At 50.4% G+C, this 14,608-nt stretch overlaps 2 protein-coding genes across 2 annotated transcripts; both read left to right on the top strand.

Moving 5' to 3' along the window:
• Positions 1-11,701: 11,701 nt before the first annotated feature.
• On the top strand, positions 11,702-13,032 carry LOC147973678 (uncharacterized). The gene is made up of 2 exons (XM_087524754.1): positions 11,702-11,731; positions 12,451-13,032. The coding sequence occupies exons 1-2, from the start codon at positions 11,702-11,704 to the stop codon at positions 13,030-13,032; spliced, it is 612 nt and encodes a 203-aa protein (XP_087380880.1).
• Positions 13,033-13,440: 408 nt separating this feature from the next.
• LOC147973679 (uncharacterized) lies at positions 13,441-14,055 on the top strand. Its single transcript, XM_087524755.1, has one exon. It carries the CDS (start codon positions 13,441-13,443, stop codon positions 14,053-14,055), a length of 615 nt encoding a protein of 204 aa, XP_087380881.1.
• The last annotated feature ends 553 nt before the right edge of the window (positions 14,056-14,608 follow it).

Consider the following 14,608-nt stretch of genomic DNA (forward strand, 5'->3'; position numbering starts at 1 on the left):
CATCAAGAGGGCCCGAACCTGGGTAAAACATTGTGTCCCTTGTCTCCTGTTACCATCCGACCTAGACGCACAGTTTGGGATCCCCTACCCGAGATCCGCCGGTTTTGACACCGACATTGGTGCTTTCATTGAGAGTTCCTCTGTGTCATCGCTTTCAGGCCCGATGGCTTCTTCGATCATCAACCACGATGCAGTCCAGGGGAGACTTTTCTCCCCGGACAGATCTTTGTCTTCGGCGGCTTCGCACTACGGGCCAACTCGCTTGGTCACCTTGAGCAGATCGAAAGTTACGCCCCTGGCCATCAGGTCAGGTTTGGAAGCCTAAACTACACGGCTGACATCCACGGGGACTTGATCTTCGACGGATTCGAGCCACAGCCAAGCATGCCACACTGTCTCGATGGGCACGATATAGCTCTGCCGCCAAACAGCGCCTTGGAGGCCGCACACGCATCGGTTCTGACCAGTGATTCGGAGCCCACTACGCCAATCGAGGATCAGTGGTTGGACGCTGCCTCAGGGGCTGTGATCTCAGAGGCGATCGAGACGAACTCCAGCCCCGCACTCCCCATGGCCCGTGACTCCGAGGAGCCGGATTCCTCTCCGAACTCCGAGCCCCCCGCGCCCCCGCCGATCGAATCCGATTGGGCGCCGATAATGGAGTTCACCGCCGCGGATATCTTTCAGCACTCGCCCTTCGGCGACATCCTGAATTCTCTAAAGTCTCTCTTTCTCAGGAGAGCCCTGGCCGGACTACGGTCAGCAAGGTTGGGATACGGACGATGAAGAAATTCAAAACCCACCCACCACCCACTTCGTAGCCACTGTCGACGACTTAACCGACATGCTTGACTTCGACTCCGAAGACATCGACGGCATGGACGACGATGCAGGAGACGAACAAGAACCAGCACCTGTAGGGCGTTGGAAGGCCACCTCGTCATATGACATATATATGGTGGACACTCCAAAGGATGGAGATGGCGATGGAACAGCGGTGGATGATACCTCTAAGAAACAGCCCACGCGCCGGCATCAGCGGCGCCGCTCTAAATCCTGCCAAAGCAAAAACGGTGATTCCGGCATGGGAGATAATACTACTCCGGATAGCGCCGAAGAACACCCCCTCCAGCAAAATTCAGCACAGGAGGACAAAGAAGCCAGCCCTCACGAGAGGGCGGTGGACCAAGAAGTTGAGGACGATAATTATACGCCTCCCTCCGAAGACGAGGCAAGCCTCGACGACGACGAGTTCGTCGTGCCAGAGGATCTTGCCGAACAAGAGCGTTTTAAACGCAGGCTCATGGCCACGGCAAGCAACCTCAAGAAAAAGCGGCAACAGCTTAGAGCTGATCAGGATTTGCTAGCTAACAGATGGACTGAAGTCCTTGCGGCCGAAGAGTATGAACTCGAACGCCCCTCCAAGAGTTACCCAAAGCGCAGGCTGCTACCCCGACTAGAGGAGGAAGCACCTACATCACCAGCGCATGACATGGCCGACCGGTCACCTCGTGGCCGCGACAGAGAGGCCTCTTGGCCCTCCACTCAAGCCATGCCCCGGCACCGCGTCAAGCATACTAAGGCACGGGAAAATGCGCCCGACCTGCGCGACATCCTGGAGGACAAAGCAAGGCAAACAAGATCGATCTACGGATCGTGCAGGCGCCCCACAGCATGTGACGGTGATCGTCACTCCGGACACAATGAATCCGGCCGGGCCGAACTCAACAGACAAAGCTCCTTCGAGCTGCGTCGTGATATAGCCCAATACAGAGGCGCCGCACACCCACTATGCTTCACAGATGAAGTAATGGATCATAAAATCCCTGAGGGCTTCAAACCCGTAAACATCGAATCGTACGATGGCACAACATATCCTGCGGTATGGATCGAGGATTATCTCCTTCATATCCACATGGCCCGCGGCGATGATCTACACGCCATCAAATTCCTCCCACTCAAACTTAAGGGACTGGCCCGGCATTGGCTTAACAGCTTGCCAGCAAACTCAATCGGTTCTTGGGAGGACCTGGAAGCCACATTCCTTGACGACTTCCAGGGCACTTATGTGCGACCACCGGACGCCGATGACCTAAGTCACATAATTCAGCAGCCAGAAGAATCGGCCGGGCAATTCTGGACACGGTTCCTAACAAAGAAAAACTAGATAGTCGACTGTCCGGACACAGAGGCCTTAGCGGCCTTGAAGCATAATATCCGTGACGAGTGGCTGGCCCAGCACCTGGGACAGGAAAAGCCGAAATCTATGGCAGCCCTCACGACACTCATGACCCACTTTTGCACGGGAGAAGACTGCTGGCTAGCTCGCAGTAATAACTTAACCAAGAACACTGATAATTCGAATACCAAGGACAAAAGTGACAGGTCGCATCGGAACAAACAAAAGCGCCGCGTTAACAGCGACAGCAACGAGGATACGGCAGTTAATGCCGGATTCCGAGGCTACAAATCCGGTCAACGGAAACAGCCATTCAAAAGAAAAACTCAGGGCCCGTCCAGTTTGGACCGAATACTCGATCGCTTGTGCCAGATACATGGCACCCCCAAAAAGCCAGCCAATCACACCAACGGGGATTGTTGGGTGTTCAAGCAGGCAGGAAGTTAAGAGCCGAAAACAAAGACAAGGGGCTGCATAGCGACGACTAGGAGGAGCCCAGGCCGCCGAACAACAGTGGACAGAAGGGATTTCCCCCACAAGTGCGGACGGTGAACATGATATACGCAACCCACATCCTCAAGAGGGAGCGGAAGCATGCGTTACGGGACGTATATGCGATGGAGCCAGTAGCCCCAAAGTTCAACCCATGGTCCTCCTGCCCGATCACCTTTGATCGAAGGGACCACCCCACTAGCATCCGTCACGGTGGCTTCGCCGCATTGGTTCTAGACCCAATCATTGATGGATTTCATCTCACAAGAGTCCTCATGGACGGCGGCAGCAGCCTGAACCTGCTTTACCAGGATACAGTGCGAAAGATGGGCATAGATCCCTCGAGGATCAAGCCCACCAAAACGACCTTTAAGGGCGTCATACCAGGTGTAGAAGCCAACTGTACAGGCTCAGTTACACTGGAAGTGGTCTTCGAATCTCCGGATAACTTCCGAAGCGAGGAGTTAATCTTTGACATAGTCCTGTTCCGTAGTGGCTATCATGCACTGCTTGGGCGAACCACATTCGCAAAATTCAACGCGGTACCACACTATGCATACCTCAAGCTCAAGATGCCAGACCCTAGAGGAGTAATTACGATCAACAGGAACACTGAACGCTCCCTCCGAACGGAGGAGCACACGGCAGCACTCGCAGCAGAAGTACAAAGCAGCCTTTCTAGGCAGCTCTCCAGTTCGGCCTTCAAAATGCCAGACACTGTCAAGCGCGCCCGGAGTACCCTACAACAAGACCGCCAGGCATGTTCCGAGCTAGCGTAGCAATGCTGCCCCAACCCTAGCCCTCGCAATATAGTGAAACCAGCGCTTCGCGTACATAACTACGCTCTTGAAATACCATGGGCACAGGGAAAGGGGCACTATCACGGCACGCCCGAAATACGGCTTAAACCGCACCAGGGGCTGCCGAATTCCTTCTTTTTTTTCTTATTCTCAGGACTCCATACTTCAGACGTCCCTTTCGGCAATTCAACTGTCGCACACACGATGCAAGATCCAGGGAAGCACACAAGCCACGCCACATTATGGAACTCCCAGGTGGTCTCTATTGCGAGCAGTATACCTGTTTTTTAATACAATTCCGCGGCCTGCCCTTGGCCAGGACATGTTAAATAGTCCAATTTATTTTGCTTATCGCACTATTTGTATCGTTCTGCTTTCATAGCAGCCTTTCTGTAAACAATGCATAGCTTTTTGTCTATTTTTTGCATTACCCTCTTTTTATATATATGTTTATTAATAACATGCTGCATCCGTACACTGTGGTACGGCAAAATACGCCAGGGGCTTCAGTACCCACCAATATGGCGTGAGAAGTCCGTCCACTTTCATAAGTGCGGCACCCCGAACTTATAGCACTATATGCATCGCCTCCGAATCATGATTTGGGTCAATAGTTGGGTTTGCCCGGCTCCTATGTTTTGGTGCCTTACGTTCCGCTATATCGGCTAAGGTAGCACTAGGAGAACCACTGCGATTGTGCCCCAGTTGAGCTGGGCCGAGCACCTCAGTGGAGAAAGCTAAAACTGACTGTCATGATGAGGCGAGAGATCGGTCGCTGTTCGAGAGGTTTTTTGAGTCCTTAAAGGCTTATGCCGCTTCGAGCGAGGAACCGGCTTTGTCCGGCCAAGGCGTGGATAGCGCCCCGAACTCGGTCTTCCGAATACTAGGGGCTTCGCCGAAATTTAAAATTATAGAGTTCTATGGCTAAGTGAGAGTGTTCAAGCATTATAGTCCGATTGCCTTGTTCGTTGTGCTGACCGCCTCCCTCGACGGACCCAATCATGGGAAAAAGAGCGCTCAGGTTTATCCCGAACACCCCAGCACTAGTGGCATGGGGGCAGAAGCCGACAACTGGCCATCTCTCAATTTTTTGATAAACGGCCACACATAAAAGTAATATTTTAAATTCAAGCATTTCTTAGCGCATATGAACAAGTTTTCAGCGCACAGGATAACACGAGCGAGTTCATTCAAAAATTACATCCTTGGTACATTCATCCGCCACAAGGCAGGCACCAGCAAGAACATCCTTGTAATAGTTCTCGGGCTTGCGATGCTCCTTCCCCGGCGGCGGCCTGTCCTTCACAAGCTTCTCACCGTCCAGCTTACCCCAATGCACCTTTGCATGGGCAAGGGCCCTACGGGCACCTTCGATGCAGACGGAGCGCTTGATGACCTCGAGCCTTGGACAAGCCTCCACCAGCCGCTGCACCAGTCCGAAGTAGCTCCCAGGCAGGGCCTCTCTAGGCCACAGCCGAACTATGAAGCCCTTCAGGGCCTGTTCGGCCGCCTTGTGGAGCTCGACCAGCTGCTTCAGCTGGTTGCTCAAGGGCACAGGGTGTCCGGCCTCAGCGTACTGAGACCAGAACACCTTCTCCGTCGAGCTGCCTTCCTCGGCTCGGTAGAATGCGGCGGCATTGGATACGCTGCGGGGAAGATCTGCGAATGCCCCTGGAGAGCTCCGGATTTGGGTAAGTAACAAGTAGTTTACTTTTATATGTCTGCTTTGCATATAGAATGCCTTACCCGCCGCTATCTTTTTCACCGCATCCAATTCCTGGAGGGCCTTCTGGGCTTCGGCCTTGGCAGATTTGGCAGTTTTAAGGGCCGCAGCAAGCTCAGACGCTCGCGTCTTCGAGTCGAGCTCCAAACTCTCATGTTTTTGCATGAGAATCTGAAGCTCTTGCCGCACCTCGCCGACCTGCGCCTCAAATTTCTCCTGCTCGGCGCGCTCCGTGGCCGCTTTCTTCTCGGCCTCGGACAGCGCCTGCTTGAGGGTCGCCACCTCAGTTGTGGCCCCTACAATAAGCAGTATACTCCTGTCATTTTTTGCAATTGCGCCTCCCTATAGGCATTTTTTCTATAAGGTATCCCTTACCTTCTTTCTCCTCGAGCTGCCGTTTGGCAAGGCCGAGCTCTTGCTCGGTCCGCTCGAGGCCCTGCTTCAGGGCACCCACCTCCGCAGTCAGTGCGGCGGTGGCCCGCAGCGAAGCCTGCATACGTATGTTGACTCCTTTTTAGTTAGACTCCTGCGATATTTAATAGATCCTCTATTCGTCTTTTCTTTCCGAACGCCAAACAGAGCATCAGGGGCTACTGTCTATACGGTAATATTTTTACATATTTTTACTTACCTCGAAGCCTGTTAGAAGGCTAGCACAAGCTTCAGTCAGTCCGCTTTTGGCAGACCGAACCTTCTGGATCACCGTACTCATGATGGCACGGTGCTCCTCGTCGATGGAGGCGCCCTTAAGCTCCTCCAGTAGATTGTCCGGCGCCTCCGGCTGGACGGAGGACGCCGGCTCAGTAGGCTTGCTCCTCTTGGCAGGAGTTCGCCTACCGCGGTCCGGAACCGTTGATGATTCCGGCGCATTGTCCGGCTTAAAGCCGGACTTGGAGCCCAGGGGGGTCTTGTCCCCTTCACTCCTGGAGTCCGGGAGGTCGCCTCGCGGCTCCTCTTGGACCACCTCCTCTCGCCCTGGAGCTTGTCGTGACGCCACTTCGGCGTCATCCGTAGCACAGGGGGAAGCAGTGGGCGGAACTGAATTCACGTCCGATGAATCCAGGGAGCCGCTCGACGACCCATCGAGCCCGTCCTTGGGCAGACTGCATGGTTATACCCGGCATTAGGGAAAGCTGCGCAACAAAAGGAATATCACAAGTTACTTTGGTATCCGAACACTTACGATCTCGCCGGACGCTTGGCCCTGTCCGGCCACTCCTCTTCGTCCTCGTCGGCGTCTGGGACGTAGTCCGGCGGAGGGGTTTTCCTCTTCTTAGACCCCTCAGCCTCCCCTACTGGGGCGGCCTTCATCTTCTTTCCTCCCCCTGCTGGAGGGGGAGAGGTTTCTTCTTCCTCCTCCTCGCCTTCACGGGAGGAGTGCGTCTCGGACTCATCGGACGACGAGTCCGACACCACCATATGCCGGGAACTCTTTCGAGTCCCCGTGGCCTTCTTCTTCTTGGCCTTCTTCTCCGGCACCACATAAGGTGCCGGAACCAGCAGCTTCTCTAGGAGAGCAGGGGCTGGGTCTTCGGGCAAAGGAGCCGGACAGTTAATCTGTCCGGACTTCTCCCGCCAATCCTGTCAAAGGTGAGGGAGTTTAGATCCCGCATAGAGTCAAACTATGAAAAAACTTAACATCCTGTAAAAGATGGAAATATCTTACCTCGCCAGCAGGACGTTGCAAGCTGAATCCGCGGTCTTCGGAGGCGGATGTGGGAGCCTCGGCGCCTTTGGTTAGCCCCCTCCAGACATCTTCGTACGTCGTGTCGAAGAGCCGGCTCAGAGTTCGGTGCTGTGCCGGGTTGAACTCCCACAAATTGAAGTCCCGTTCTTGACACGGAAGGATCTGGCGGACGAGCATGACCTGGATTACGTTGACAAGCTTGAGCTGCTTGTTCACCAGGGACTGGATGCATTTTTGCAGTCCGATCAACTCTTCTTCGTCGCCCGATGACAAGCTCGTCTCCTTCCAGGACGTATGCCGCGTAGGGGGTCCGGATCGGAATTCAGGGGCTGCGATCCACTTCGGATCGCGTGGCTCGGTGATGTAAAACCACCCTGACTGCCACCCCTTCAAGGTCTCCACAAAGGAGCCCTTGAGCCATAGGACGTTGGCAATTTTGCCCGCCATGGCACCTCCGCACTCCGCCTGGTTGCCGCGCACCACCTTTGGCTTGACGTTGAAGGTCTTGAGCCAGAGGCCGAAATGGGGACGAATGCAGAGGAAAGCCTCGCACACAACGATAAACGCCGAGATATTGAGGATGAAGTTTGGGGCTAGATCATGGAAATCTAGGCCATAGTAGAACATGAGCCCGCGGACAAATGGGTGGAGAGGAAAACCCAGTCCGCGGAGGAAGTGTGGAAGAAATACTACCCTCTCATGGGGCCTTGGGGTGGGGAGAAGCTGCCCCTCCTCAGGAAGCCGGTGCGTGATGTCTTTGGACAAGTGTCCGGCCTTCCTTAACCTTTTGACATGGCCCTCCGTGACGGAGGAGACCATCCACTTGCCTCCCGCTCCGGACATTGTTGGAGAGGGTTGAGGTAGGAAGTGCGGGCTTGGGCGCTGGAGCTCGGGTGCACAGAAGATGGGTAGGCAAAGGAGGAAGAAGGCGTAGGTAAAAAGGTGGATCCTTATCCCCTTATATGGGCGGATGCGACTATGCATCCCCACCAACCTAGTAAAACTCGCTTGCCTCCCAAGCGCCGTGATAAGTGGCGCGGTTGGGTTACCCACGTCCATATTAATGAGAATCCCGTAAACAAAGGGGACACGATCTCTGCTTTGACAAGACGTGCCAAGGAAACCGCCTCACAAAACACGCTGAGGTGGAGAAGTGTAAACGATTCGAATAAAGGCTTGGCCATAGTGTGATGTCACGCTGCGGAATACGTCAGCAGATTAGATTTGTGTTAATATTATTCTCTCTATGGCAATACGTGGAAGCTTATTTTGTAGAGCCGGACACTACTCTTGGTGTTTACAAACTTTTATGAAGAATTTGGAGGAGGAACCCGCCTTGCAATGCCGAAGACAATCTACGCGCCAGACTCGTCGTCATTGAAGCCTGGTTTAGGGGCTACTGAGGGAGTCCTAGATTAGGGGGTGATCGGGTAGCCGGACTATACCTTCAGGCTAACTCCAGGACTATGAAGATACAAGATTGAAGAGTCCGTCCCGTGTCCGGATGGGACTTTCCTTGGCGTGGAAGGCAAGCTTGGCGATGCGGATATTCAAGATCTCCTACCATTGTAACCAACTTTGTGTAACCCTAACCCTCTCCGGTGTCTATATAAACCGGAGGGTTTTAGTCCGTAGGACAACTTCATCATACAACAATCATACCATAGGCTAGCTTTTAGGGTTTAGCCTCCTTGATCTCGTGGTAGATCTACTCTTATACTACCCATATCATCAATATTAATCAAGCAGGACGTAGGGTTTTACCTCCATCAAGAGGGCCCGAACCTGGGTAAAACATTTTGTCCCTTGTCTCCTATTACCATCCGGCCTAGACGCACAGTTCGGGACCCCCTACCCGAGATCCGCCGGTTTTGACACCGACAACGATGGCAACATATTCCCCTCTTCGGAGCCCCGAACGGACTCTAGATTAGCCCTCCCGAGAGAGTTTAGGGCTTGGCGGCGGCTCCGTATCGTAAAATGCGATGAATCCTTCTCTCTTGGTTTTTCTCCCCGAAAGTGAATATATGGAGTCAGGGTTGAGGTCGGTGGAGCGTCAGGGGGCCCACGAGGCAGGGGGTGCTCCCAGGGGGGTAGGGCGCCCCCCACCCTCGTGGACAAGTGGAGGCCTCCTGACGTGAATCTTCCTTCCAGTATTTTTTATATATTCCAAAATAATTCTCCGTTGATTTTCAGGTCATTCCTAGAACTTTTCTTTCTGCACAAAAATAATACCATGGCAATTCTGCTGAAAACAGCGTCAGACCGGGTTAGTTCCATTCAAATCATGCAAGTTAGAGTCCAAAACAAGGGCAAAATTATTTGGAAAAGTAGATACGACGGAGACGTATCAATGCGCTATGAGGCGATGCTGCAATGCGACGCGGAGGCGCTCCGGCTTGAGGAGTAGGACGAGCGCGCGCGGCGATTCGCTATGCCGTCGCCCCAGCAGACGCCGGAGGAGGCTGCCCCGGCAGCGTACCAGGCGACATTCGACTGAGCTGACCCTGCTCCCGTCTTCATCGACCTCACCGGCGGTGATGGCGATGGCGATGGTGACGTCGACATCAAGGGCAAGGGCAAGGCCGACGACGTCTAGGGCAGCGTGTTGGGCGGCAGTGTACGGGCGTGATAATCCCCAAGTGCAAGCAATCATCGTATCAATTTTCAAAGCTGGAAGTGATAAGTGTGGATCGAGTGTCGAACCTACAAGGTGCTAAAGGTAAGATCAATATTCTCTCAAGTCCTATCTGCCACTGATACGACTCTACGTACACCGAATGTTTGCTTCCATCTAGAAAGGAGAAATAAAACTACATTGTGGGTATGAAGAGGATAACTTTACATGATATCATAGAACTAAAATATAAAAGTAAGTGTTGTTAACATAAAGTTAGAATATATTAGTATATATATATTATAAATAGCGAGTGTGGAATAATGATGGGTCGGTGTGCGGAATTATTCTAGGCAATTGTTAACAAGATCGGTAGTCGTCATTGCAATTTCATATGAGGGAGAGGCATAAGCTAACATACTTTCTCTTCTTGGATCATATGCACTTATGATTGGAACTCTAGCAAGCATCCGCGACTACTAAAGATTATTAAGGTAAAACCCAACCATAGCATTAAAGCATCAAGTGCCCTTTATCCCATACGCAAAAACCCCATTACTCGGGTTTAAGCTTCTATCACTCTAGCAACCCACAATAAGCGAATCATGAACATATTGCAACACCCTACAGCGGGAATCCTTCACATGTGCGCGGCACGGAAGACATCATAGGACATCGCCAAAAAAACATACAATTAAAACCAATCTAGATCATCAATCAACCAAAAGACAAAAGAAAACTACTCAAAACATCGTAGGATGGCAACACATCATTGGATCATAATATGTGGCGAAAAGCAACAGGTTCAAGTAGGGGATTAAAGCGGGGTGCAGAAGAGTGGACCGCGTAAAAGAGATGAGGATGGGGATGAAGATGGTGATGTTGATGAAGACGATCACCACGACGATGGTTCCCCCGGTGGCACTCCGGCGCCACCGAGAGAGAGAGGGGGAGAGGGTCTCCCCCTTGTGCTTCCTCCTCCATGGCCTCCCCCCTAGATGGGGAGAGGTTCTCCCTCTGCGCCTTGACCTCCATGGTGATGATGGCCCCCTCCGGGATCCTCCTCCCTGGCCTTTGATGATGATGGCCCCCTCCGGCAGGGAGCCAGAGAGGGCCTAGATTGATTTTTCGTGGCTACAGAGGTCTGTGGTGGCGGAACTCCCGATTTAGGTTTCGTTCTGGGGTTTCCTCAATTTATAGGAGTGTTTGGCGTCGGGGACAAGTCAAGGGGACCCACGAGGCGACGACAAGATAGCGGGGCGTGCCCTAGGGACGTGGGGGTGCCCCACACCCTTGTGGTTCCCCGAGCTCCTCTTTGGTATCTTTTTGCTCCAGTATTTTTTATATTTTTCAAAAATATTATTCGTAAATTTTCAGCCCATTCCGAGAACTTTTATTTCTGCACAAAAAATGACACCACGGTAGTTCTGCTGAAAACAGCGTCAGTCAGGGTTAGTTCTAATCAAATCATACCAAAACCATATAAAATTGTTGTAAACATGGCATGAATACTTCATAAATTATAGATACGTTGGAGACGTATCAGGGCGCAGACTTTTTTTGAATGTTTTAGTTAATGTTTAATTAGATTCAAGTGGACTTTGGCCAGCGGTTGACCGGCCACTTATGTAAAATTATGTTTATTTCTGCAAGCTGTTTTTTTCTTCACGCCGGCACATTTTGGGTCTGCCTCCAATTAGGTGGTCAAGCCGACCCATTAGAGAATGTGGACACGCACGTCCGCCTGGCCGACCCAAACGGACGAAAAGCGGACAAATCGCGTGTCCGTTTGGGTCGCCCCGTTAGAGTTGCTCTAAGAGCACTCTTGTTCTTACTGGCCCTCGTACCAGACATCTCCCAAGGGGTTTCGAAACCTCCAAAATGAATGAGGGCAACTCCAACGGGGCGATGAATTTGGTCCACTCACGTTTGTTTTCATTCACACAGACGAAAACCACGGCCCAACATGGCGACGCAAACGGATGTATGTCTGTTTTGCTGTACGCTTTGACTCTTATCCAACCCAAATTTGGGCCGGGTTTTCCCTCCACCTCGCCGCCACCGGCAAGGATAGGGTTTCCTTGTTTCCCCATGACTGGCTCGGTGCAGGACGTTGCTGCCGTGGCGGGATGTAGCGCAGGCGGCGAGGACTATTGCGTGGTGGCACGCCAGAGCTAGGAAGCGGCGGTGGTGTGCTGGCGACATGACAGGCTTCGTGGAGGTGGTCCAGCAGGTGCGTGTCCGACGGGTTGGTGGCGATGAGGGTTGTTTGTTGCGGAGATAATTGTATTTATAGTCCTCATACTCGCTGGCTACGTCCACTTCAGTCCTGGAACTTGTTTATTGCATTGATACGGTCCCTGTACATGAAAATACATCGTCAATATAGTCCCTGAGCTTGAAACGCCTGTCCTGGATCTACATATGCACTACGTACAGCGTACTCCGCTGTATGCCACGTCACCCCGAGACCCGCACGTCAGGTAGGACCCACCCGTCAGCTCTAGCCCCACCCATTATTTCGCAAATTGCCCCTATGTTTCTGTCTTCTCGTCTCGATCCCCCTGTTCTCCCCCACCGCTAAACATAGGAGTGCGAAACAGAGTGAAACCTAGCGGCGATGGGGTGCGGTGGCGGATGATCGGCGTATCGGGCGCCCTCTGTTTGTAGTGCGTGCGGCGGCTGAAGCTAGCTGGACGACCGTTGAAAGGAGTCGGCGCTTGCCCGATGGCGAGACGGCTCCGGCGTACGGTACGTCAGTACCCAGTGTCACTAGGTTGATTTGATGTACATTTGGGGTGAAAAATGTTTCTTTGCTGTGATTAGGTCATTTTGCCCATGCTATTTCTATGAATATGAAGTCTGGATGCAAAATTGCCGAAATTATTCTAGGGTTTCAGTCTGTTGAGGGCACTAATTTGAAATTGTTGATGTTCTTAATGTTTTTCAGAGAAAGGAAGTGGATTTTTCACTGTTGAGGTGATCCATGGAGGTTTTTTATTTGGGAGTGGGCATAATAGGTGCTATCTGAATGGCCATAAGGTTTACTTTGATTACTGTCATAAGGATAGCGCCTATTTCAGAATGTTTGAAGAAATAGTTGAGGCATTGGGTTATGAAATGTCAGGTATAATTGATATCTATTGGTTGCCCCCTGGTTGTCAACTTAATGAAGGTGGTGCTAGGCTTTTGGCCAATGATACTGATGTGGATTGTATGTATCTAAAGCTAAATCTAGTTCACCACTTTCAAATGATATACTTGGATCATTTAGATAGCCACATTTCTGGAGGAGGAGCAGAATGGGATGTTGTTGTGGCTAATCCAGTAGCACAAATCCCTCCTGTTTTCAGCCCAAGGAAGAAGGAAATGAATGCAAGTGAGAACAAAGATCCCTGTGAGAGCAATGTTTCTTGTGGTGTTGTGGATCAAAGTGTTGAAATTGAGAGCACTCATCAGTTCTTTGTGAAGTTGAGACCAAGGGGAAAGAAAACAGAAGAGGAGGAAGAACAATATGCAGACTCAGATTCCTGAGACAATGGTTATGTAACTGAGATTGTGGATAGTGACTATGACTTGGAGGATGGAGATGATGATCTGTTGCAGGAGCAGTTGCAACCAATGCATGACAAGAAAGGGAAGAAGGTGGTTGAGGATTGCAACTCAGAAGATGAGGAATTAAATGCTCCAGATTCAGATTAGGATGACATGAAATTCAATTTCAAGTCTTTCACAGTAGCAGACATGCATGAACCTAAGTTCCATGCGGGGCAATTGTTCTCTTCTATGGAGCTCTTGAGGAAAGCTGTGAGATAGTATAGTTGCAAAGAGAGAGTTAATATCACATTTCCAAAGAATGAAAAAATCAGGCTTGCTGCAAAGTGTGAAAATGGTTGCCCCTGGTATCTGTATGCATCTTGGGATAATATAACAAATTATGTAATGGTGAAAAAAATTAATGGGGAACATACTTGTGAGAAAAAGTGGCAAGTTACAGCCTTTACAACTAGGTACATTGCTCACAAATATGCGAATAAGATCAGGGCATGTGAGAAATTGTCATTGAAGGCTTTTGCAGCTTTTGTGCAAGATGATTGGAACATGACAATTAAAAGGGGCAAGCTGGGAAGAGCTACGAAGATTGCATATGATATCATATATGGAGATGAGATTGCACAATACAACTTGTTGTGGGACTATGCAAATGAGCTGAGGAGATCAAATCCTGGAAGTACTTTCCTTCTTGGACTGTCAGAAGAGGGACAATTTCAGAAGTGCTACTTTTCTTTTGATGCATGCAAGAGGGGGTTCTTATCTGCTTGCAGGCCAATCATTTTCCTTGATGGTTGCCACTTAAAGACACAGTATAGAGGTGTTCTATTAAGTGCAATAGGAATGGACCCCAATGATTGCATTATTCCTATTGCTCATGCAGTGGTGCAGAGTGAGGACACCAAAGCTTGGAGGTGGTTTCTAACTGCATTGAAGGAAGATTTAGGAATTGAGAACACTGAGTTATGGACAATCATGTCAGACAAGCAAAAAGTATGTCTTTAATTTCTATCAAATAATTTTGTTCCTATAATTCTGTGATATATTTCTGTCAAATTATTGTGTGCTATATTTCTGTGATATATTTCTTCCAAATAATTTCTATGGTATATTTCTGTCAAATAATTTCTGTGATATATTATGTGATATATTTCTGTCAAATAATTTTGGTGATATATTTCTGTCAAATAATTTCTGTGATATATTCTATAATTCCGTTTAACATGTTCCATGCAGTGTTTAATGAAGGTAGTTACAGAGTTGTTTCCTCTATCACCTCATAGATTTTGTGTGAGGCATTTGTGGCAGAAATTTCAACAAGAAACTCAAAGGAGAAGCTTTGAAAAATCAACTATGGAAGTGTGCTAGGAGTAGTACAGAGGGTAGATTTAGGGAAAATATGAACCAGATGTTAGTGCTCAGCCAGGAGGCCCATGATTGGCTTGCAGAGTTGGACCCAAAAACCTGGGTTAGGGCTTACCAGAATGACTTCCCCAAGTGTGATGTGCTGTTAAATAACAATTATGAGATGTTCAACAGATATATTTTGGAGGCTAGG

Source organism: Triticum urartu, chromosome 5A, assembly GCF_056163025.1.
Source record: "Triticum urartu cultivar PI428250 chromosome 5A, HENAU_Tu73, whole genome shotgun sequence".
NCBI lineage: Eukaryota > Viridiplantae > Streptophyta > Magnoliopsida > Poales > Poaceae > Triticum > Triticum urartu.

Bases quoted from the DNA above. Each gene is read 5' to 3' on its own strand.
- LOC147973678 (XM_087524754.1), top strand. From the start codon at position 11,702: ATGACAGGCTTCGTGGAGGTGGTCCAGCAG. The intron at 11,732-12,450 runs GTGCGTGTCCGA...TGTTTTTCAGAG, and splicing joins TCGTGGAGGTGGTCCAGCAG to AAAGGAAGTGGATTTTTCAC.
- LOC147973679 (XM_087524755.1), top strand. From the start codon at position 13,441: ATGGTGAAAAAAATTAATGGGGAACATACTTGTGAGAAAAAGTGGCAA.